Here is a 21,987-nt window from a genome sequence, read left to right on the forward strand (position 1 = left end):
AGACATGGAGATGGGGGCTGGAAAGGGAGTCCCCTGCCCAGGTCGTGGAGCTGAGCGATGGAAGGACCGGCTGCCCCTCGTGCCTCCCACCCCACGCCGTGCTCACCGAGAGCGCCCCCCCCTCCACCGTGCACCCCGGACGGGGAGCTTAGACCCCCTGGGCGCCTTGCCCAAACTCGCCGGGGGGCAGCGGCTGCACTGTCTCCCCGAGTCTTCGCAGGAATCTTGCAACCAAATTCCACCTGCGGGGTGAGCCGTGGTCTGTGGAGATTTCCAAACATTTCATTTCTCGTGTTGATGGGCCCTTTCTCACGGTGCCAACAAAATTTGTCAGATTTTCCTCTTTCGTGTTGGAGAGATGCCTCTCCCGGCTGTTTACCAGGCACTTTTGTAGCGAGACACGAACCCCCCCCACCCCCCATCCCCCCCCCCTCCCCCGGGGCTGGCTGAAGTATGGGCCCGACCCACCTGGTGGGAGAGGTGTGTGAGGGGTGGAGGTCGGCTGCTGCCCCCCGCTCCCAGCCTCCCTTCCCCGACTCACCTGAGCGCTGCTGTGCAGGACCGTCTGGCCCCAAGCAGCTGCCTTCAATGCATCCATCATCTTCTCATTTAGCTCATTTTGCTGCTTTCACAAGCCCTCATGGAGGGTCCAATTAAAATCTTGGAAGGAATCTGGGATCTGTACATTGTCCTCAGTGGAGCCACTAAGAGCTGAAAAGAGTAAAATGAAAAGTGAGACAAAGCCATTGCTCAGGTTAGGATAATTAGAATTTGAGGCTTCTTCCTTGTATAAAAGGGAAAAAAAGAAAACCATCCGGGTGGTCTCCATTAAAGAAAGAAATGCTTTAGTAAATCATATGTAATCCTGGCAATTGCTTTCTGTTGGAGCTTGGAGAGAGGCCTGGGAATGTTTCACCTCCCAGCACTTTCTCTGTACCTCCCTTAGGACACTCTACTTTCTGCCAAGTTATTTGGGTCTGGTCTTAATGTTTAATTTCTTCTTCCAGAGGGTATGTCCCTATATCTATTTCTGTGGACAACTTGCAGTGGTTTGTACATGGAAGGTGCTCCATAAATAATGTAATATAAATACGTGATGGATGGATGGATGGATGGATGGACAGCTGGTTGGATAGATGGCCCCTGATAGGCAGGTTGGCAGAAGAAGTATAGAACTTGTGGATTTAAGAGAGGAGGGGAGAAGGGGAACTGATACCCATTGAACATCTGTCCTTGCAAGACACTGTTTTTGGCACTTTATAACAGTTTCAATAATTGTTACACCAACGCAGCCAGGTGGGTTTGTTTTCTCACTTCAAGCCGTTTAATGCTCAGAGGGTATGGGATTTGCTTAATGGGAACCTCAGCTAAACCAGTCTGAATGAAAAACCCACCATACTCTAGAAGTCACATATCAATTGAGCACCAAAAGTTGACTTTTATGATGTTGTTTATCCAGTACACTGACCCCAAAAGTATATGGATGTAGATTGGTGTGGAGCAGCTTTGGGCATGATTGAGGGTCTGCTGTGGGAGTAAGGGAGAAGGTGGCTTCCCCAACACCTGGGCAACAGGAGTGTCAGCTCAGGAAGACTGCTTCCCCTCTTTGGTTCCAGAGGAGTCAGGGCAGGTATGCCCATGCGCTCAGCACACCTGGCCTAGAATGCTGTGTCCTGGAGGGTCACCCATGAGGTTGGTTAAGCAACCAACTCTTGGTTTAGGCTCAGGTCCTGATCTCATAGTTGTAGGATCCAGCGCCGTGCCAGACTCTGTGCTCTGTGTGGATTCTGCTGAAGATAGATTCTCTCCTCCCTCCTGCTCATGCACACTCACTCTCTTTCTCAAATGAATAAATAAATAAAAATATTTTTTTTAAAAAAGAATGCTGTATGCCCAGACAGGTGGCCCTCCCTCCCACCTCACCCCGCCACCCCCCACCCCCCGACAGCAGACTGTACCCTTCTCTCTTCTCAGTGCCTACCGCAGAGTGTAAAAGCTGAGAGCAAGTGTGACCTTGAGTAGCAGGCCTCTGAGGAGGAGAGAGAGGAAGCCTCATTCTGGAAGCTGGGGGCTGTCTGGGAAAAGCATTTGTCAGGCCTTGCCTTCAGCTGATGTCACCATCAAAGCAGACAGGGCTAGGAGCCAGCAGGCAGCAGGATTTTGAGAGCCCAGACTGGGGATTTGGTTCTGGAGATTGAATCCTTTGTGTGACTCCCCCACATGATGGCTGTCTGCCCTGTGGGAGCATCCTGGTTCCAGAGTCTATCCCTAGCAGACCTGATAGGCCTGCCCCTCCCAGATACTCTGTCTTGTGCGGTGAGGGGAAGGGCTCCTGTCAGTAGGCCCACCCCAATGAGCAAGCTGCCCCCATGTCTTCTTTGAGATGGGGCTCCTGAGCTGCTGCTTTTTTTTTTTTTTTTTTTTTTTTAAGATTTTATTCATTTATTCCTGAGAGGCACAGAGAGAGAGGCAAAGACATAGGCAGAGGGAGAAGCAGGCTCCCTGTGGGGCCCTGGGATCGCAAGACCCTGGGATCCCAACCTGAGCCAAAGGCAGACGCTCAACCACTGAGTCACCCGGTGCCCCTGGTTATTTACTCTTCAAGTCATATGATGGAGGAAAAAGTTTATCAGTCAATGAATACTAATTCTCATTTCTATTCATATGGCCAATAGTAGACATTATTTTTTCACCTATGTCATCTTTTGGGATTAGTATAACCTTGTTTTATTTGCATCTCTGTGGGGGACTCATTTGCTTACCTGGCAGCTCTGACAGGCCCTGGCTTTCTGGGTGTATGTTTGTATGGGAACCCTCAGGAATCCTTGTGGCCTTTGGAGGGGTGCTAGGTTCCTGGAGCACATCCCCGAAACGGATGGAGAGATTGCCCCCTCCTATCCACCAGGGAGTCGACAGGGTAGAGAAGAAAGTTCCCACAAGGTTTCAAAGACTAAGGCACTTGTGCTAGATGTTGCAATTCTGTGGGGAGAGGCCCTTTGGGGTAGGACTCAGGGTAGTGTCCTAAGAGTGCCCTTTGACCCGACGTTATCCCTGGCTCCTTGAGCAAGAGGGCTATAAGAAAAAGAACCAGGCCCCTTTTGGAGATGCTCTTAGAAACCGTAACATTGGTTGGGAGAGAACACCTAACCCTGCAAAGAGTAGAAAACAAGATGTGGGGCAGCTGGGGTGGCTCAATGGTTTAGCACCGCCTTCCACCCAAGGCATGATCCTGGAGACCCGGGATCGAGTCCCTCGTTGGGCTCTCTGCATGGAGCCTGCTTCTCCCTCTGCCTGTGTCTCTGCCTCTCTCTCTCTGTCTCTCATGAATAAATAAATAAAATCTTAAAAAAAAAAAAAAAAGAAAGAAAACAAGATGTGTGCGAAAGTGAAAAAGTGAAGGATGTCAACAGTGGCCGTGGGAGAAGAAGTGTGTTGTCCTCTCACGCACTGCAAGGCATCGAGAAGTAGAAGGGACAAGGCACAGTGAGGCTCCCACAGGGCAATAAGTCGCCACAGATGGCCAGAGTGGGACAATCTAATAGCCATCAGGAGGACACATCAGCCCCTCAGGTCCCTGTTCAAGGAGGGGGCCGCCTTTGGGGCTAGGGGCAGGGCTGGTTCTGCTGGGAGGGTTGTGGTGCCAAGGGTGGCTGTGGCTTCCACTGTTTCTCCCACTTTGGCCCCTGGCCTCTGTGGCATGACCCACGGAGGCAGAGGCTGCTGTCAGTGAAGAGCTGTGCCCAACTGCAGGTGTGTGTGGTAGAGGGTCAGTTCCGCGGGCCTGGGGTGCTCGCACCCAGCACATACCGAGGGAGTGGCCCTTGACCTGCTCCGGGGAAATAACCTCTGAGCTCTTGGAAGATCTTGCCTTAGAGAAGTATCCTTTTTTTCTTTTTTTTTTTTTTTTTTAAAGATTTTAGGGCAGCCCTGGTGGCATAGGGGTTTAGCACGGCCTGCAGCCCAGGGTGTGATCCTGGAGACCCAGGATCAAGTCCCACGTCGGGCTCCCTGCATGGAGCCTGCTTCTCCTCCTGTCTGTGTCTCTGCCTCTCTCTCTGTGTATCTCTCATGAATAAATAAATAAAGTGTTAAAAAAATAAAATAAAGATTTTATTCATTTATTCGGGAGAATCACACAGAGAGGCAGAGACATAAGCAGAGGGAGAAGCAGGCTCCCTGTAGGGAGCCTGACGGTGGGACTGGATCCTGGGCCCTGGGATCACACCCTGAGCCAAAGGCAGGTGCTCAACCGCTGAGCCACCCAGGTGTCCCTATAGAAGTGTCCTTGTACAACCGAGCGCTGGTAGTCTGCCAGGTAGTTTATGCTAATGTGATGCATGGTGAACACCTGTCTGTTCACCTGGGCCCTGGCTGATGCTGTATCAGTTGGATCTCTGGAGGGGCTGGCGCGTGAGTAGCTAAGCTCAGTCATGCGGGTGCTCCGTGCCTATGTGACTGACTGCACCTCCCCATCCCCACCCCCACCCCCACCCCCACCCCCAGTAAAAATCCTAGACATCACAGCTCAGGGGAGCTTCCCTTGCTGGTGAGACTTTGCACATGTCACACATCTTTACTCTCCCGCCAGGAGAGGACCACCGGTGCTTGCAGCTGGTTTCTTCATGATTCCGCTCTCTGTGCTTTTCTCCGTTGCTGATTTTAATCTATGCCCTTCCTCTGTGGGTATCATGGCTTGTCTGAGTTCTGTGAGTCCTTCACTGGACCTGAGGGTGGTCTTGAGGACCCCCGATAGAAGGTGCCAGGACCTGAGCCCCGCGTCTGTTTCACAGGCCCTCCAGCAGGTGGTCTTCCTGATGCCGGGCATCCAGAAGCTGCTGGGGGGTGTCAGTTATTTTTCTCTAAGGGGTGCTGCTGGTGAAAAGAGGAAGAGGTACCCTGAAATCTCATCGCAGAGGCAGATCTGCTTCTGTTGTAGGCTTTTCCCACATACAATCGGGAGGGCAGGGCACTTCCCTTCTCCAGCCAGGCTCCTCATCTGTAACACGGGAGGGCAGGCTGAACCGTGGCTCAGGGTGGCCAGTGTAGGCTCTGGAGTTTGGGGTGGAGGGTGGTGGGAGTTCTTGCAGCTCTCTTCCTTGTGTCACCAGCTCCCCTGGTGTGCGGTGGGGGAGCTGGAGCGGGGAACGAGAGGCCAGAGATGCTCGGCTTGCTCTTTCTGCGACCAGATGGCTTGTGTTACCACTGCCTTGAAGGGGGCCCTGGGATCTGATCGCAGATTGGTCCGGAGTTTCTCTCTCTCTCTCTTTTTAAAAATTTGTTTTATTTTATTTATTTGAGAAAGACCAAGAGAGAGAGAACACAGCCAGGGAGGGAAGAGACAGAGGAAGAGGGAGAAGCAGACTCCCCGCTGAGCAGGGAGCCTGATGTGGGGCTCGATCCCAAGACCCCAGGATCATGACCTGAGCCAGGCAGACACATAACCAGCCGAGCCCCCGAGGCACCCCTGTCTGGAGTTTCTGCTGCAGGAGTGAAGCTCCTGAGTCACGCTGGTAGTGGAGCAGCTGGTATGAGCCCAGCCTGGAGTGCACGCAGGCCCCGTAGGCCCTGTAGGCCCCGCAGGCCCCGCAGACGACAGCAGTGCTCACTGCGCTGAGGCTGTCGGCGGAGGGGGGCTTTGATGCCATCAAGGAAAGAGGGTGAGGGGCTGTAACCCCCAGGGAAAGGCTGTGCCCTAAGATGTCTCCCAGCCAGAAAGCTTGATTCCATGCCCAGTGCTTCTGCGTTATTCCTATTAACTTGTTTAGGATGAATAAAATTGCCGTAATAACAATTTCTCCCACTTGTATTATTTTGATTTTTAACCAGTGGAAAGGGAAATCCCTTACCTGTGAGGGTGAGGTGAGGATAAGTGGGCTGTGGAGGGACAAATGTTCCCAGTTTCTAGAACAGAGAAGCTCTCTAGCCAGTAGAAACCTCCCTCCAGTCCTCTTGCCCCAAGATCTGGCTACACAGAAGAGAATCCAGGGAAGTTGGAACATGAAAGAAGGAGACAGATTGAAATACTTTTGTGAATCTTGGGGTGTTTGGTTAATAGTATCAGAAGCTGGGCTGGCAAAGACCCTGTCACATAAATATGAAGTCATTGCTAGAGATAGCACTTGTTAGAAATGTAAGGAGCGGTGGCTGGAAATTTCTCGCTCTTTTTTTTTTTTTTTTTTTAAGAGAGAGAGCACAAGAAAGGGGAGAGGCAAAGGGAGAGGGTGAGAGAGAGAGTCTTAAGCAGGCTCCATGCTGGGCATGGAGGGTTCAATCTCACCACCTTCAAATCATGGCTCAACACAGGGCTCGATCTCACCACCTTCAAATCATGATCTGAGCCCAAATCAAGAGTTGGATGCTTAACCAACTGAGCCACCCAGGTACCCCGGAAATTTGTCTTTTAAAGGAAGGACTGTTAGGGCTTACATTTAGCTTCAGTCCTCTGAAGCTCGGGGTCAGGAAGGTGGATCAATGATGCCCTAGACTGGCCTTTTCTGTGGTCTTTATCTGATTAGTAGGGTTCTCATCTCCATCTGCTGGGGGCCAAGGCTTCCACCTCCTTCTGCTCCATCAGCCCCTGGTCTTGGAAGAGGCTCCACTGACAGTCATTTACACTTTAGTGAAAATATGTCATTGTACTCTCCCACAGACGTCGGCATTCCAAGGCTGAACTTTCCCGTGAAAGTTGCTGTTGCTATAAAAGACACTCTGGCTCTCCAAGAGCAGGGAAGGAAAGGAGTTATCCTGGGTAAAGGACAATGTTGGTTCACATTTTTTCAGTTGCAGGGTGATCTCACGCAGTCCATAGATGAAGAGGGAAATTACTGGCTTGCACTGGTGGGGAAGAAGTTGAGGATCCTCTCACATTTGGAGGAAGAAATGTAGGCGGCAGCCTCAGGGAGCACAGCTGGGCTAAGGCAGGCCTGGCTCTGCTTCCCTTTCCGTAGTGGTTTCCTTCTGTCTTCCTGCAGGCTGACGCTCCCCGAGGCAGAGGATGGAGGACAAGAACTGCCCAACAGCCTTTGTGGGCAGGATGTGGTAGCCGGGCACTCAGCATCCATTCCACCCTCCTTCTAGAGAGCTGTCCTGTACTGCAGAGACTAGAGGCTGAAAACTACATTCCCCGGACTCTTGCAGCTACCAATCTGGATGAGATTCAGATTCTGCATGTTAGATGCACTTGCATGAGATTTGAAAGGCAGATTGGATCTAGAGCTGTGCCTCTGCTGTTTGCTGCTGGCAAGTGGGTGCGACTCATTTTTCTGGAGTGACTTCTTTACCATGGCGCCTTTATGCAAATGGTTGCTTCCTGACTGTGGGAAAGGTAGCAGCCCTCTTAGTAACCTGGCTCTCTGGGTGTGTTTCTCCCGAGAGTCAGTCCTGAGAGCCTTCCCTAGAGGCTTTCCCAGTGTACATTTGGATGTACAGGCCATTTGATAGCCCAGCAAAGTAAAGCCCATTAGACCAAAAATAGAGTGAAAACATTTTATGGCCAACCAGGAAACCTGATCCAGGGCAGGGTCTGGGAAGGCTGTTCAGATGAGGTTTAGGGAGGAGAAATGGGCAATGTCTTTTAAAATCAAAAGACTGCAAATTCTCTCTGTCCCATAGCAGAAAAGCAAAGTCTCCTAGTGATGCTGACTGGATCTGTCAGTTGTATACGCACGGGGTACTGGAAGGGGCCTGCTGGGTGCTTGTGGTGCCCGTCTCAGGATTATGGTGTCCAGGTGTCTCTCCTAAGCACATAAGACCCCGCTAGGGGACTTTGGCACCAGTGCCCTGAAACGTGCCTGAGTTAGGGATGTCACACAGTCAGGCTGTCAGTGTCAGGGACCTAGGTGGCCAGGTCAGAGTTTATCACCTATAATAAATCTTTTCTTCTTAAGCCAGCTGAACTGGATTCTATTGCATTAACTTTGCCCTGACTGGTGCACCAGACCTAGCTTGTAATCTAAGAAAAGAGAAGGCCACTCAATCAACTACCATCCTTGTAAGGCAAAGGAGGTGCTCCCCTGGCCTTCCCTTAGACCAATGGCCATGTCTGAGGATGTGGAACCATGGGTGATCCAGCCTACAGGGAGGGTGCCAGGTACTGTACATAGGTGGCCTCATCCCTTACATCCTCTCGTAGAGAGGATTGTTGCAGGTGATGGTGACCGTGTGACACTCTTCTGGTCCATGAGATGTCAGCAGAATGTCCTCAGGGAGGCCTGGGAAAGCCACTTACCAGGCAGTCTCCCTCCCTACTGTTTGCTGCTGGTAGCATAGATGTGAGACTTGGAGGTATGGCTGCCTTGGCACCTGAGTTGACCAGCTTGAGGACCAAAGACAACATGTTAAAAATGGCGAGCGGGAAGAGAAGAGGAGCTGGCCTTCCTGCCTTACTGCAGCACCTGCCACCAGACTTCTGCTTATTTGAATCAAATAATCCCTTTCTCCTGCTTCTTTAAGCTCTCTTGGATTTTCTGTTAATTGCAGCTGAACACATTCCTAACACAGGAGGCACCCTGAGATTGACAGGTCCACTAGACCACGGGGAGATGGGATGAAGAGGGATATTGTTCCCAGAAGATGACAGGAGAGTGTCCTGGGCAGGAAAGGCAAAGGCTCCATCGTGTACTCTGATAGGCCTTTTCAACACCCTTAAACCCTCACCTGCAGGGGGTACCACACCAATCACTATGACCGACTATCATAGTTTGTGCCTACTGAGTGAAACCCAGCAGGACTGTGACCTGATTAGGAAGAGATGGGCTTTAAGAATCCAATCTTGAGCAATCTAAGGGGGGAGGATCTGAGCATGGAGGGTGGATAGAAGAGGCCTATAAACTCCCCTGTTCATTGGCTGCTGAGATTTTGATAAATACCATTCCCAGCCCCAGGATGGCCCTGGAGTTCAAGCTTCCTGACCCCAGAGCTCTCTAGAACAGCCCTATGTAATAGGCCTTGCTGTCATGACAACAATGGGTTTCATCTGTGCTGTCTAATATGGCAGCCATTGGCCACACTTGGGTATTGAACACTTGAAATGTGGTTCCTGCAACCGAAGAGCTGAATTGATAATTTAATTTTAATTTAACTTTAAATTCATTTAAATTTAAAACAATTAAATTTAAAATGTGGCTGGTGAATACTGCACTGGACAGCACAACTCTAGAGAATGATCCTTCCTGTGTCCCGGGGGAGCAGAGACACATGGAAACAAAGACCTGGAGCTCACAGAGGCTCTCACAGGGTTGGGAATGTGTGTGGAAGCTGCAGCTTTCAGAGGAAGCTGGCCAGCCTTCAGCGGGCACACTTCCTTCCATCCTGCATCCAGATGGCTGGTCCCGCTCAGCGTAGTCCACGGAGCAAGAACTGGCCCACGTTGTCCATGTTGGGTTAGGCACTTGCTACTCCACTGGGGGGAAATGTTCACAGAAGGGAGGCTACAGAGATGTTTGCTAAGTGGGGTTCCTGGAGGAATCCCCGTGGACTCTTTCATTCCTCACCCCCCTCCATCCTTTCTCCTGAGCCTCAGAGTGACAGAGCCCCAAGGCCAGCCCTCACTTTGCTGACATGGAAAAGGGGGTCCCGGGGAGAGGAGGAGGCCCCCTGGCAGCAGCGAGAGAGGCCGCCACACGGCAGATGCGCGGGGCGCGTTCCCCTGAGAGACGAAATGACTACTCAGAGGCCAGTGTCTTGGAACAAAGAGAGGCCCGAAGGGGCTACCAAGGCCCCACCAAGAGGTGCAGGTGCCAAGGTGAAGCCTCGAGTCCAGGTTGGCTCCCGGTTTTACTATCATCTCAGAACATAAAGTATGTGGAAACGAGGGAGGAAAAATAAGTCAAGAAACCAGTCACGTGAGGGGCAGCAGGGAGCTGGTCGGTGACCGGGTCTCAGGGAAGCATGATCCGGGGGCTGCGGGGGATGAGAGAACTGGAGCAGGCCTGGCTGTCCCGCCACCGGCACTGCTCTTGCCAGCAGGTGCGCTTTTCAGTACAGACCGACGGCAGAATAATAGGCTTTTGCCACATGCATGAAGCTGTTGCCATTTATGTGTGTCCCTGTTCTTTTTTTTTTTTTTTTTCAGATTTTGTTTGTTTATTCATGAGAGACACAGAGGCACAGGCAGAGGGAGGAGCCCCACGCGGGACTCGATCCCAGGACCCCAGGATCACCGCCCGAGCCGAAGGCAGATGCTCAACCCCTGAGCCACCCAGGCGTCCCATCTTGTCCCTGTTCTTACCGTTTCTTTTACCCGCCGAGGGTCTTGCTCTCCCACAGGCAGAAGGCAGGAGGGAGCGCTAAGGTCTCTGGGTAAGCCTCTCTTTAGTCATTCCGCCAGCCTCCCTTCTGTGAACATTTCCCCCCAGCGGAGAAGCAAGAGGCCGGGGATGTAATTTGCTTTGCCCAGACTCCAGTCCTACAGCGAAGGTAGCTCCCGGCGTACTTCTGCTCTCTGGTCGTCTCACTTGCCGCCCCCCGCGGCACACCCAGCTTGGACGGCCTGCCTCTGAGGGCCTTCCCGACTGCGGGCTGGCGGGCTGGCCGCCTCCTCCTGGAAGCCCCCCAGAGCCCGGGCTGCCCCGGGGACCCGCGGCACCTGCCGTACTGCGCGGCCCGGCCTCAGGGGCCTGGAGGTCAGGGACGGTGGGGGCTGTGCTGCCTTTCTCACCCTGGTCTCTCTAGCCCCTAACAAGAGGGGGCGTGGCTGGCCCTAAACTAGACAGTTGCTTACGCCTCTGACCCAGGACGACATGGGGGAAGGTATCAGATCCCTAGGGTAGGTAGGGGACAGGGAGACAAACAGGCAAACCCTCGTCCAAGGGCCTGGCTTGGTCAATGTAAGGTCCCTCTCCGTGGCTTCTCCTCAGGAAAACAGAACGGCGACTGGCCACAGGAGCAGACGGTTGGCAGCCCCCGGGCCTGGCGGGCTGCCGCTCTGAAACGTCAGAGGAATCCCAGGCCTTGAGAAGGTAAGGACCACTTGGTGCAGGTAAATGGCCCACCTGGGCTGATTATGCAGGGGGGACCTGGGGCCCAGAGGGACAGGAGGGCGGCTGGGCCCCAGAAGCTCCCCCTCCGACTCCACAGCTAGCTAATGGATCTTAGCTGGAAGCAGGGTAATAGGAAGGCTTCATTCCAGAACGCTGTAGGCCAGTGTTTTTCAAACTGCTGGATGTGATTCATCAGGAAATCTATTTAACAGCTTCGACCAGCATTAAAACACAACAAAACAGAATGGAAAATAGTATACTGCACGTCCTACAGTCCTCTGAAACCTCTGGGCTTGGGGGAGGGAGAGAGGGTGATTTTGTAGACTGAGGTGGGCAGGGCCATACTTGAGTGACCTGGAAACTACTTCTCAGCTCCAGGGAGGGCACCCCGAGGGAAAGGGGTAACCTGGGGATGGGCTGTGGAGTTTGCACTACTACTACTTTTTTAAAAAAAATTTATTTATTTATTTATTTGTTTGTTTGTTTATTTATTTATTTATTGACTCGTGAGAGATACACAGAGAGAGGTAGAGGCACAGGCAGAGGGAGAAGCAGGTTCCTCGCAGGGAGCCCAATCCTAGGACCGGGATCATGCCCTGAGCCAAAGGCAGACACTCTATCGCTGAGCCACCCAGGTGTCCCAAGTTTGCACTATTATGATGAGGATTAAGGTGGTGCCAAAAAGGTTTGCAATGGCACCGTGGGCAGAAGCGATCATCTAGATGGAACCTTCTTCCCCAGCTGGCACTGCAGAAGCAATAGGGACTACCTGGTCCCTCTCAGGGTGACACTTTTGAAGTTGTGGACAGCTTACAGTATTCAGTTCTTAGGCTTTCATTTACTTTTCATAAGACTCCAGGGTGGTATGGGGATGGAGGGTGGGGGGTACATGATATCATTATCCCATTTTAGAGGTGGGGAAACTGAGGATCTGATCCAGCAAAGTGACTGCCAGATGCAGAACTAGATTGTAGACTACTTCCTAGCTTCTTTTTTCTTTCTTTTTTTTTTTTTTTTTTTAAGATTTTATTTATTTCTTCATGAGAGACACAGAGAGAGGAAGAGACAGAAGCAGGCTCCCTCCAGGAGCCTGATGTGGGACTCAATCCCAGGAACCCAGGACGTCGGCATCACAACCTGAGCCAAAGGCAGACGCTCAACCACTGAGCCACCCAGGTGCCCCTGGACTTCCTAGCTTCTAAGTGAGTGTGCTTTCCACACCATGACCAGAGTGCTCTGTGTTTAGAGTGTGAGTTCAAGACACTGGCTGCCCATGAGAGGTACCTGGGCAGCTTCAACAAAATTCCAGTGCCTGCCTGAGCTCTTCCTGGGGCGGCTGAAATCAGAATCTCAGAGGTGGGGTGGGGTGGGGGGGCCTGGGCATCAGGATCTTCTCGGGTTGCCTTTGGAGAAACTTGTGCACCCCCAGGGTTGGTGCCCATCCTCCCTCCAGGCCTGGCTCTTAGAAACAGGCCCTGGCCCAATCTCTTCCGCCAAGCTGCCTGCGAGGTCCGTTGGTGCCTCCCCAGCTCAGAAGGATGTTCAGTTGTTTTGCTGAGTAACTTCCCCAGGGAGCTGCTGCTGGGGCCCAATCCAAGAAGCTGAGGTCTCCTGGGGCCTCCTGAGAGGAGGTGTGATCAGGAGGGCGGGGAGGCAGGAGGCCCTGACAAACAGACAGCAAACAGCTCAAAGGGGTGGCAGGCTGCATTTTATTCATCGTTAATTTAAACACCCTTCGACTCCTCTCTTGGAGTTCTGCTCAGAAAAATAAATGTATTGTTTAAGAAACCCTGCAGGCTTGCCCCGCATGCTCTAACCCCCCTCCTGAGAGAACACAGTAGCATAGAAAATGATTTGTGAAGCGAAGGGGAGCTTCCCTTGGGAGGGGGGAGAGGAGGAAGAGGCTGAAGGAAAGAGGAGGGGGGGTCTCGGGCCAGGTTAGTACAGAAATCTCATCGCTTCTCAGCGCTTAATGAGGTGCCTGAAGGTGCCAGAGCTGCTGGGTGCGGGGCGGGGATTGGGGGGGGCACGGGTCCAGGCCCCCCGAGTCTGTCCTGGCTCGGGGATGGTTTCAGCAGCCCTTCCCCTACCCCAGCCCGCAGTGTGCAGCTTCCAGCGCCGCCGCGATGAGCTCGCCGTACAACAGCCCAGTGACATCGAGAAGCCCCGGCGCCTCTTCTGGACTCAGAAGGGCCCTAAGCAGTCTGCCTGGCTGTGCTTTCCAGACAGTGTGCATGTGGAATTGTGCTTTTCGTTTGTTAAGAATGTAAAAAGTTACAGTAAGACGGAACCGCCTGGCCCACAGCTCCCGTGGTCGCCACCCCTGTGGGCTCCCATCTGCCTCGATTCCCCAGAAGCCTCTCCTGTGGCTGGGAGGGCGCAGCCACCCTCACCACCAAGCACACGGGAGGGCGTCTGCTAGGAGGCCTGTCTGAGGGATGGAGGAGCCTGCGTAAATTTAGCAGCTATCTTCCACGGTTTGGCTTGGGTTTGGACGCTGGCTTCTATGTAAAACACAAATTCAAATTCATGCAAAGTGTACGTGAAACTCCCCCAAGGCGGAGAAGAATTTTCCAGGCCTTAGTAAATCTCCAGGGAGTTAAAAATGGGAAAGCTTTCTTCTCAAAGTGACCCAGACTGGGATTTTTCCTTGGGGAAAGGGGGCTAGTAGCTCTTTGTAAGGCTAGTGTGTGTGTGTGTGTGTGTGTGTGTGTGTGTGTGTATGCGCTCACGCGTGCCGGTGAAAGTACATATGATGCTATGATGTGTGATGCTCCTGGGCAAATGCCCAGGACTTTCTGGCTGAGGGCCTGATGCAGTCTGAGCCTTCTGACTCTTCCTCCAGGCCTTGGGGGGCTCTGGCTTTCAATCAGAGGACAGAGGAGCCTGACCACCTGGCCTCATTAGCAAGCAAGGACATAAGGATGGCTTCTTTACCTGTCTGCTCATCTTGGAGAAGTCTCAGCTGCTCACTAAGACCTCTGTGTGGCCACAGCGAGTGGCAAGGGCTGCTTAGAGCCCCACAGACCCAGCCGGAGAGGGGTGAATATGGGCCTAAGGTGAGACAGTAACCCCAGGAGCTGGGGGTAGTTGCAGATAATAGGGAGCTACCAGCTGTGGGTCAGACTGGAGATCCCCACATGGTGGGGGAGGCACAGCATCTAGGAGAATGGAACCTTTTCTTAGCCTGAGGTTCAGTAGAACCTGCACCAAAGAAAGGGGTCCTTTATCAACATCATTATTCCCGAAATGACTACGGACCCCAGTTCTAGTTTTCAATGCTCAGCAGGATGCCAAATAAGCCTTTAGGCAGGGGTCTAGGTTCCAGCTATCCCCCTAACTTTGGAAGCCCAGCTTTTCCCCCCTGAGAAACAGCCCCTGGCATTTGGGGCACTGAGCCTTTTTTTGCCTGAGGTGAAGGACAGTGATGTACTGAATTTGGGGGGTGGGGAGGGTTAGGAGGACAAGGGCAAAAAATACAAGCACTCCTCTGGATCCTGAGCATACAACATTGTATGTTGGAGGGCTGGTGTTTCTCTGGAAGGTTGATGAGAGGGAAGGGTCCCCTCCCTGTCCTCATAAGCCAGGCTTATGGCTCCTTCAGAAGCTTGCTCAAGCTGCTCACAATTGTCTCCTTCCAAAGGCAAAGCATAGAAGTGAAAACAGCTAAGGCTGCAGCATGAGCAATTTAGGATAGACTCTAGGAAGCACTGCTGACAGAGAAGACTGCCAAGGAAGGTTGTGAGTTTTTCTTCTCTGTAGGCAGGTCCTGCTCCCTCCTGTCTGTGCGGTCCTGTGTGTTGGTCAGTGGGATCACTTGGACACCTCTTTGGCCTGTCCAGCTCAAAGAACCTATTTAACTAGGTCTTAAGCTTCCTGTGCTGGGAGCTCACTTCCTCTGGGTTGGCTGCTTGTTTTGCCTTTTATCAAGTCCTCATGGTCTACATGCCTCTGTCATGGGGATCTCTCACCCCCAAGTTATTGCTCGTTGCCTGGGTGACACCTCTAATTGGATGCCTTTTCATCTTCCCTTCTTTTAGAGGGTTTGGCATGACACTACTTCTAGGTCCTATGAGAGGGCCTTGGCCTAGAGCATGTGTGCCTCTCTGAGTGTGCTGTTACTGCAGTGTGACTGCAGCCATGGCTCAGGCAGGGCAGGGGTGTCGCTAGCTGGCCTGAGTGACAGTCACAGTGAATCCTGAGGTGTGGTTCTCTGGAAGCCTGCCCTTCGGGATTCAGCAAGGCTGACCTCTCTCCTGGCCGCCCTGCCTCAGTGACCTCACCCGAAGATTAGGACCTGTGTTTAGATCCCAATCCCAATTAGAAATTACCCAAAGTAGCTAAGAGAGTCGTTCAGATCCCAACATATTTTCCCCTTCTTGTCACCAACTGGAGGGGGCATAGGGGAGATTGACATTCAAGCGTGACTCCTGATGCTGTGTGCACGTGTGTGTTATGTGTGTGTGCATGTGTGTGTGTGTGCACATGTGTGTTCCAGGCACATATGCTTCCTTCACTGCCAGGGAGGGAGATTTCACGGCTTTTCATGCCTCTCAGGCATACAGTGTGAGGCGTCCTGGTGCTCTTCTAAGACTTCCTGTCAGAAGCTGTAGATATTGATGGGTCACACCGTGTCTGACTAGGTTCTGGCGTCTCTGTCCTTGGGATCATCTTCTTAGATGAGGAAAATGGGCCGAAAGAGTATCGGTTCTTTACAGTCCAAGACAGGAACCCTATCCTTTCAATGAAGGCAGCATCTGGTTAGTGACCCCCATGCAGCAATGGGTGGAGAACCAGTCCCTCAGCTTGAGGATCATCCAGCACAGAACTGATTCTAAAACGGCTTCCATCCACCCGTTCCATCAGCTCCCTCCCTCCCGCCTTCCTCCACCTCCGATACAGACTGTGCGTGGAGAAAACAAATTCACTTGATTGTCAGTGGGGGCCAAACAGGGTTTAGAATGGGATCTGTCCTCAAAACATTATGGGCTCTGGAGCCAAATTCTCTGACATTTGCAGGATGGCTGCTTTGGGTCCCTGGTGCTGCAGAGCCCTGACTCAGAAGGGGGTTCTGGAGGCTGCACTCTGTCTGCACCCTTAGGCTCTCTGAGAGGGGAAAAAGGAGCTGCTCAACGGGAGTCAAGACACAAAATCCACAGCAACGAAGCAAGATAGCGCCTGAGAGGACTCAGACATTCCTGATTAGTAATGAAAAGCATTCCCAAGGACAACGCTGGTGAAAGAAAGGAGGGTTGAGGGGGGGGATTCTGAGATGAGCCCCCAGCCTCAGAGATCAGCTGGGCTGAAGCAAAACAGGGCTCCTGCAGCCTGACTGCTCCCCTCCCTGCCGGCCACCCTGGGTTTCCGGCATTAAAGTAGCTGCCCTGTGTGCCGAGCCGAATGCACGAACTCCAGGCTGAGAAAGGCCAGCTGCGCCCCTTACCATCCCAATTTCCAAACCTCGGGGAAACGCCACAGTCCGCGAGTCGGTGCTAGGTTGCGTCTCATTGCATAATACTACACCGTTCTCCGTGTGTAGCGGCTGTCCTATTTATACACATCGGTAGGCAACATATGGCTCTCCCCACCCCCACCTGTCAAAACTGTGACTACATCACTTCTGACGACCAGAAGGAAGCTGCTAGGCTGGGCCAGGATTCTAAATGCTGCGGAGGTAATTCAGAGCCATGAGAAGTTGCACCATATGCTTTGGGGTTGCCGGCTGCTTGTGTGCATGGGGACGGGGTTTGGTGCCATCCGCAAGACCCAGGGGCGCCCCCTCCTCGCGGCCGTGGGCGCACCGGGTGAGGGTCCAGGGCGCCGCTCCCTCGCTCCCTGGAGGGGAATCTGCTGGGGGCGGGGGCGGGGGCGGGGGGAGCACACGGTTCTTCAAGAGGGGACCCACGAGGACGACAGGCTCCCCCGAAACCTGCCCTGGATAACATCAGGCCTGGCCAAATAGTATTTCTTTTTTTTAAAAAAAAAAATTTTTTTTTTTTGGTTTGATTTTATTGGGTAAAGATTAAGAAAGCGCCAGCGTCTGCGAGGAGGAAAGCGGGCGGCGGCGGGGGCCCGCCAGCCCGCCCGGGGTCCGGGGCGCGGCCCGGCGGTCTACCTGGAGGCGCTGGTCTCGGCCAGCCGGTTGTTCATGATGCCCAGCGCGCCCACGCCGCCCGAGAAGCCGTTCTGGCGCGTGTGGACGCACACGCCGCGCGGGTAGCCGTTGGCCGTCTCGGACAGCTGCTTCTGCAGCAGCGCCAGCGACACCTTGTTGGAGGCCGTGAGGTCGCGCATGGAGATGAGCTCGCCCGACAGGCGGCGGCCCTCGGCGTCGCTGTCGCGGGCCGCGGGGTCGGCGCCGAGCGCGGCCAGGCGGCGGCGCAGCCGGGAGCCCGGGGTGATGGCGTTGCGCCGGGCCAGGGGCGCGCCGGGCGCCGGGCAGCAGCGCGCGCAGCAGCGGCAGCTCAGCTTGCGCAGCATCCAGTTGAGCACCTGCTTGATGAGGATGGAGATGACGTTGAAGAGCGAGTAGATGCAGCACACGCCGAGCAGGATGAAGAGGAAGTTGCCCAGGCGGTAGAGCCCCTGGTTCCGGTAGGCGGCGTGCTGGCTGCTCACCAGGTCCCCGAAGCCGATGGTGCTGAAGGTGACGAAGCAGAAGTAGAGGGAGTCCACGTAGTCCCAGCCCTCCACGCTGGTGTACATGGCCGAGGCGCAGCACGACAGCAGCACGGCGAACAGGCCGAGGATGAGCAGCACGTGGTACACCGAGGGCTTCCAGCCCGCCAGGCCGTCGGCCTCCGCCAGCGCCGAGCCCGAGCCGCGCCGGAGGCTGGCGGGCAGCAGGCCGCTGCGGCGCAGCTGGCGCTCGCGGCAGGCGCGCATGATGAAGGCCAGCAGCGAGATGATGCGCTCCAGGAAGAGGTTGAAGAACAGGATGGTCCCGGCGCAGCCGAACAGCCCGTAGGCGATGAGGAAGGCCTTGCCGCCCACCGTGGCGGGGGTGGTCATGCCGAAACCTGCGGAGACAGGGCGAGGGTCAGCGAGGGTCCGCGAGGGCCTGGCGGGGGCCCCGGGCAGGGCGCAGGCCCAACGCGGGTGCCCACGCGCCTCCGCCCCGAGGGGCATCGCCCAGAGGAGGGGAAGCAGGACCTGGGCATTTCCTGATGGGGTAGGGGGGCAAGGCCTAAACTGATGGAGGAGATCCGTACATGGAAATGGGCGGGACAGGATGGTCACTAGGAAGGACCCATGAAATGAAACCACTACCTGGGTGCAGACCGGTGAGATAGCTGCTAAGCTACAGAGATGTCACCTGCTTTCCCATTCCTTTTTCTTTCTTTTTTTTTTTTTAAGGTAACCGATGGCAAACGTGGGCCCACTTAGGACAGAATTCCATAAAGGCTTCATTTTTTTTTTTAAGATTTTATTTATTCAGGATTGACACAGAGCAAGAGAGAGAGGCAGAGACACAGGCAGAGGGAGAAGCAGGCTCCATGCAGGGAGCCCGACGTGGGACTGGATCCTGGACCTCCAGGATCACCCCCTGTGCCGAAGGCAGGCACTAAACTGCTGAGCCACCCAGGGATCCCCTAAAGGCTTCATTTTAACTGAGATTCCTAGGGACCAGGTAGAGTGTGTTCAGTCTGGGCAGATATGTGTGAGGGTCTCTGGAAGGGGGGTTATGAATCTGACAAAAAGATTGTTTGAGAATGAGCAGGCAACCTCCAGAGAGTGAGCTGGCTCTGCTGTGGAGCGTCAGTTCCTTCTCCCCCAAGGACCGTCACCACCCTTGTTCAGACTTGCGGCCAAAGGAAAGGTTGTTGCCCTTCTTGCCCCAGCGGGTCCTATATTGTCCTGTGTTGGGGTTCACTTTTGTCCTGGGAGGCCTGCCCTGTGCCGGGGCAGCTACCTAGTGGTTTGAATTCATAATTAAGCCTTAACTTACCCACTTGGTCAAAGCAGAGTCTTTAAGGGAGATTCTTTATCAATGGATTTCTGCAGAAAGCTTGGCTTCCCACCAGTTTGCTAGGCCTTCCCGCCTGAGCTCTCAGCCTACTGCCAGCTCTGGTCTCTTTGTGGGACCCACGTTTGCCTCACTCTGGTTATAGAAGGGGTTTAATCTCTTGGCACAAAGATTCACTGCTACTTGGGAGTCCAAGCTGGAAGTAGATCACAAATCGGAACAGCACCCTGGCACCTTTCAGCACCTACACAGCAGAAGTTCAGGGGTATCACTGTTAAATTTATGCCCCACGTCAGGAAGGCTGCCTGTGTGCTACTAGTGGGGTGAAGCCAGCCCTGGGAACTGGTGGAGGAGAGTTTTGTCTCACGTGGCTTACTCTTTCCTTCAAAAAGTCAGGGGAAAAAATTTTTTTTTTTTGGTAATTCCTTAAGCCTATATACTAATCATTCTCTAGATTCCATGGAGGAAATCTCAATTGCCTGACCACAGTCTCATCTTATGCCTAATGATTTAAGTTAGGAGAAAAGCTTATGATGATACCCATGTTGAAGAAGATGAATTATATCCCTAGATACAGATTTTGGCCACAGGAGAGTAAAAAAACAAAACAACAAAAACCCAAAAAACAAAACTAAACTAAAACCACAGGAGCAGTGTAGCCAATTTAATAGAGGGATTTTTCCACACTTTAAAGCCAAACCCAAGGGGCACCTGGGTGGCTCAGTTGATTAAGTGTCTGCCTTTGGCTCAGGTCATGATCAAGTCCTGTGGGGTTCCCTGCTCAGTGAGGAGTCTGTTTCTCCCTTTCCCTCTACCCCTCTCCCGTTGCCCCTTCCCCCATAACATTCTCTCAAATAAATAAAATCTAAAAAAAAAAAAATTACAAAAAAAATAAAGCCAAACCCACATTCTTGGGTTCACAAAGAAATTAGCTCTGAGTCTATATGGTTATATGTGGAGTGAAAGTGTTTGTATTTGTGTGTCTGTGTGCACATTTATATAAAGTCCTAGATCGATGACCCAAATATCCAGCAACATAACTAAGTCACAGTCTGTTCATACAAGGAAATACTAGACAGCAATGAGAAAGCACAAACTACAACTACTTGTAATAATATGAATGAATCTCACAAAAAGAATGTTAGGGTGCCTGGGTGGCTCAGTCATTTAAGTGTCTGCCTTTAGCTCAGGTCATGATCCTAGAATCCTGGGATTAAGCCCCGGATCAGGCTCCCTTCTCAGTGGGAATCCTGCTTCTTCCTCTCCTTACCCCAGGCTCGTGTTCTTTCTCACGCGCTCTCTCAAATAAAATCTTAAAACAAAAAATGTTACAGAAGCTGAACACAGAACACCTTCTGTATTAGTCCATTTCCAAAATTCAAAACCAAGCAAAAATTTTTTAGGGATGCATTGTTGGTTGGTCAAATTATAAGGAAAATCAAGGAAGTATTTTTTTTAAAGTTTTTATCTGAGTAATCTCTATACCCAACCAACTCAGGATTTGAACTCATGACCCCAAGATCAAGAGTCTGATACTCTCCTAACAACCAACCAGGTGCTCCCTCCTCCATCTTTTTAAGTTCTTATTTAAGGGAAGTAATTTCAATAAAAGTCACAATTGGAATTTCCTGTGGGGGTGACAGGGGTAATAAATGGGAGGGGATACAGGGACTTGTGGGGGCCTGGAAATGTTTTGTTAATCTGGTAGTGGTTACATGGGTGTTGTATAATTATCTGTGTGTTTTTGAGTTTGCTTCTTTTTGTATTATCATGATAAAAAAAAAAAAAAGACTAGACTCTTAAGTGTAAGGGACCTTAATTCTGATCTACCTCTCACTATATAAGTGAGGGAGCAGAGGCAGAGGGAACATGACCTCTAGCTTGTTGGGGACAGATACCATACATATGTCCTGGCTTCTAGCCTGATCTTTAGACTATTCTACACCACACTGCTTCTACACACTGAGGAAAAACAGCACCTCTAGTAAGGGATTCTTTTGCTAGATCCTGGAAGAAACAGGAAGTCCTGAGTCTGGAAAATTAACACTTGCCTGAGAGAACATCAAATGAGATTTTCCCAATCTTTAGGGTTTTTAGCTGGAGTTTCAAATCTAAGAGTGATGTGTGGTATGTTATCCCATATTTGAAAGGGAAGTTCTAGATGCCTCTATGCTGGATTACTAGAAGATGAAAATGGGTCTGGTGACTAGCACCTCATACCGCCCCCCATCTCCAGGCTATATGGAAAGGCTAGAAATTATCCAGGGATAATGGGAGATGGTCACGAAGTAGCAGAGCTGTGTCATCCTGTACCCACCCCCAGGCCACATGTTGGGGTGCAGTTAAGAGCACCCCAGGCTGCAGACAGAGGAGGAGAGCTGGCGAGCTCACTCCAGAGGCTAGCAGAGCTGCAGACACAGGCAGGCCCAGCCAGGGCCACTCCACTGGATGGACTATGGTGAGAGTTTTGAGAGAGCCAGAGGTATTTCCTAGAGTCTAAGATTGCTGGAGAGTTTCTTTGGATGGAAGGCTGGCTGGAGGAGCCCACACAGACAGGGGCAGGGAAGAGGGGAGCAGCCTGCACTTCTAACGCTAGTTGCATCAAGGAGTGAGAGTGACAGGGTCGAGTGGATGTGCAGAAGGCAGCCAGATCTGAAGGGACTCTCCCCAAGAGGGTTGCTGCTGGATGGAGGGGCCCCAGCAATAAGAGGCTAAGTGGTGGGGTGCTGGGAAGCATTCGAGGTACTCACAGGAGGTTGAATGGAGAGGGCACATCCACTGATGGAACAGTGTAGGGCAGTGGTCCCTGTGTCTGGTCTCCAAAAACCCATAAATGGGCCCCGTGAAAGGGCATGGCTGTCCCAACAGTGCCCATTGCAGAGCCACTATCAATGGCTAAGAAAGGATTATAGTGGCACCAGTGATGTCAGACCAAGAGCAAACACAGATTGCCCCTTCTGCACTGCAAGAAGGGAGAGGCTGAGCTTTGATTAGAAGTGAACTTGAAGGGGCGCCTGGGTGGCTCAGCGGTGGAGCATCTGC

The 21,987-nt window shown here is 52.5% G+C and overlaps 1 protein-coding gene across 2 annotated transcripts in view; it reads right to left on the minus strand.

Moving 5' to 3' along the window:
• Positions 1 to 463: 463 nt before the first annotated feature.
• Positions 464 to 21,987, minus strand: part of KCNK12 (potassium two pore domain channel subfamily K member 12) — a 66,334-nt gene continuing 44,810 nt past the window's right edge. The window contains exons 2-3 of one of the 2 annotated variants that reach the window (XM_049115873.1): positions 17,095 to 17,998; positions 464 to 711 (exon numbers count right to left, since the gene is read on the minus strand). In XM_049115873.1, coding sequence (XP_048971830.1) covers positions 705 to 711; positions 17,095 to 17,998 — 911 coding nt within the window. In that variant the 3' untranslated portion in view covers positions 464 to 704. Of the gene's footprint in view, positions 712 to 12,665; positions 17,999 to 21,987 lie in introns of those variants that run through there. The other variant, XM_025466200.3, reaches the window with a different exon arrangement.

The sequence above is a fragment of the Canis lupus genome, chromosome 10 (genome assembly GCF_003254725.2).
Source record: "Canis lupus dingo isolate Sandy chromosome 10, ASM325472v2, whole genome shotgun sequence".
Taxonomy (NCBI): Eukaryota; Metazoa; Chordata; class Mammalia; order Carnivora; family Canidae; genus Canis; species Canis lupus.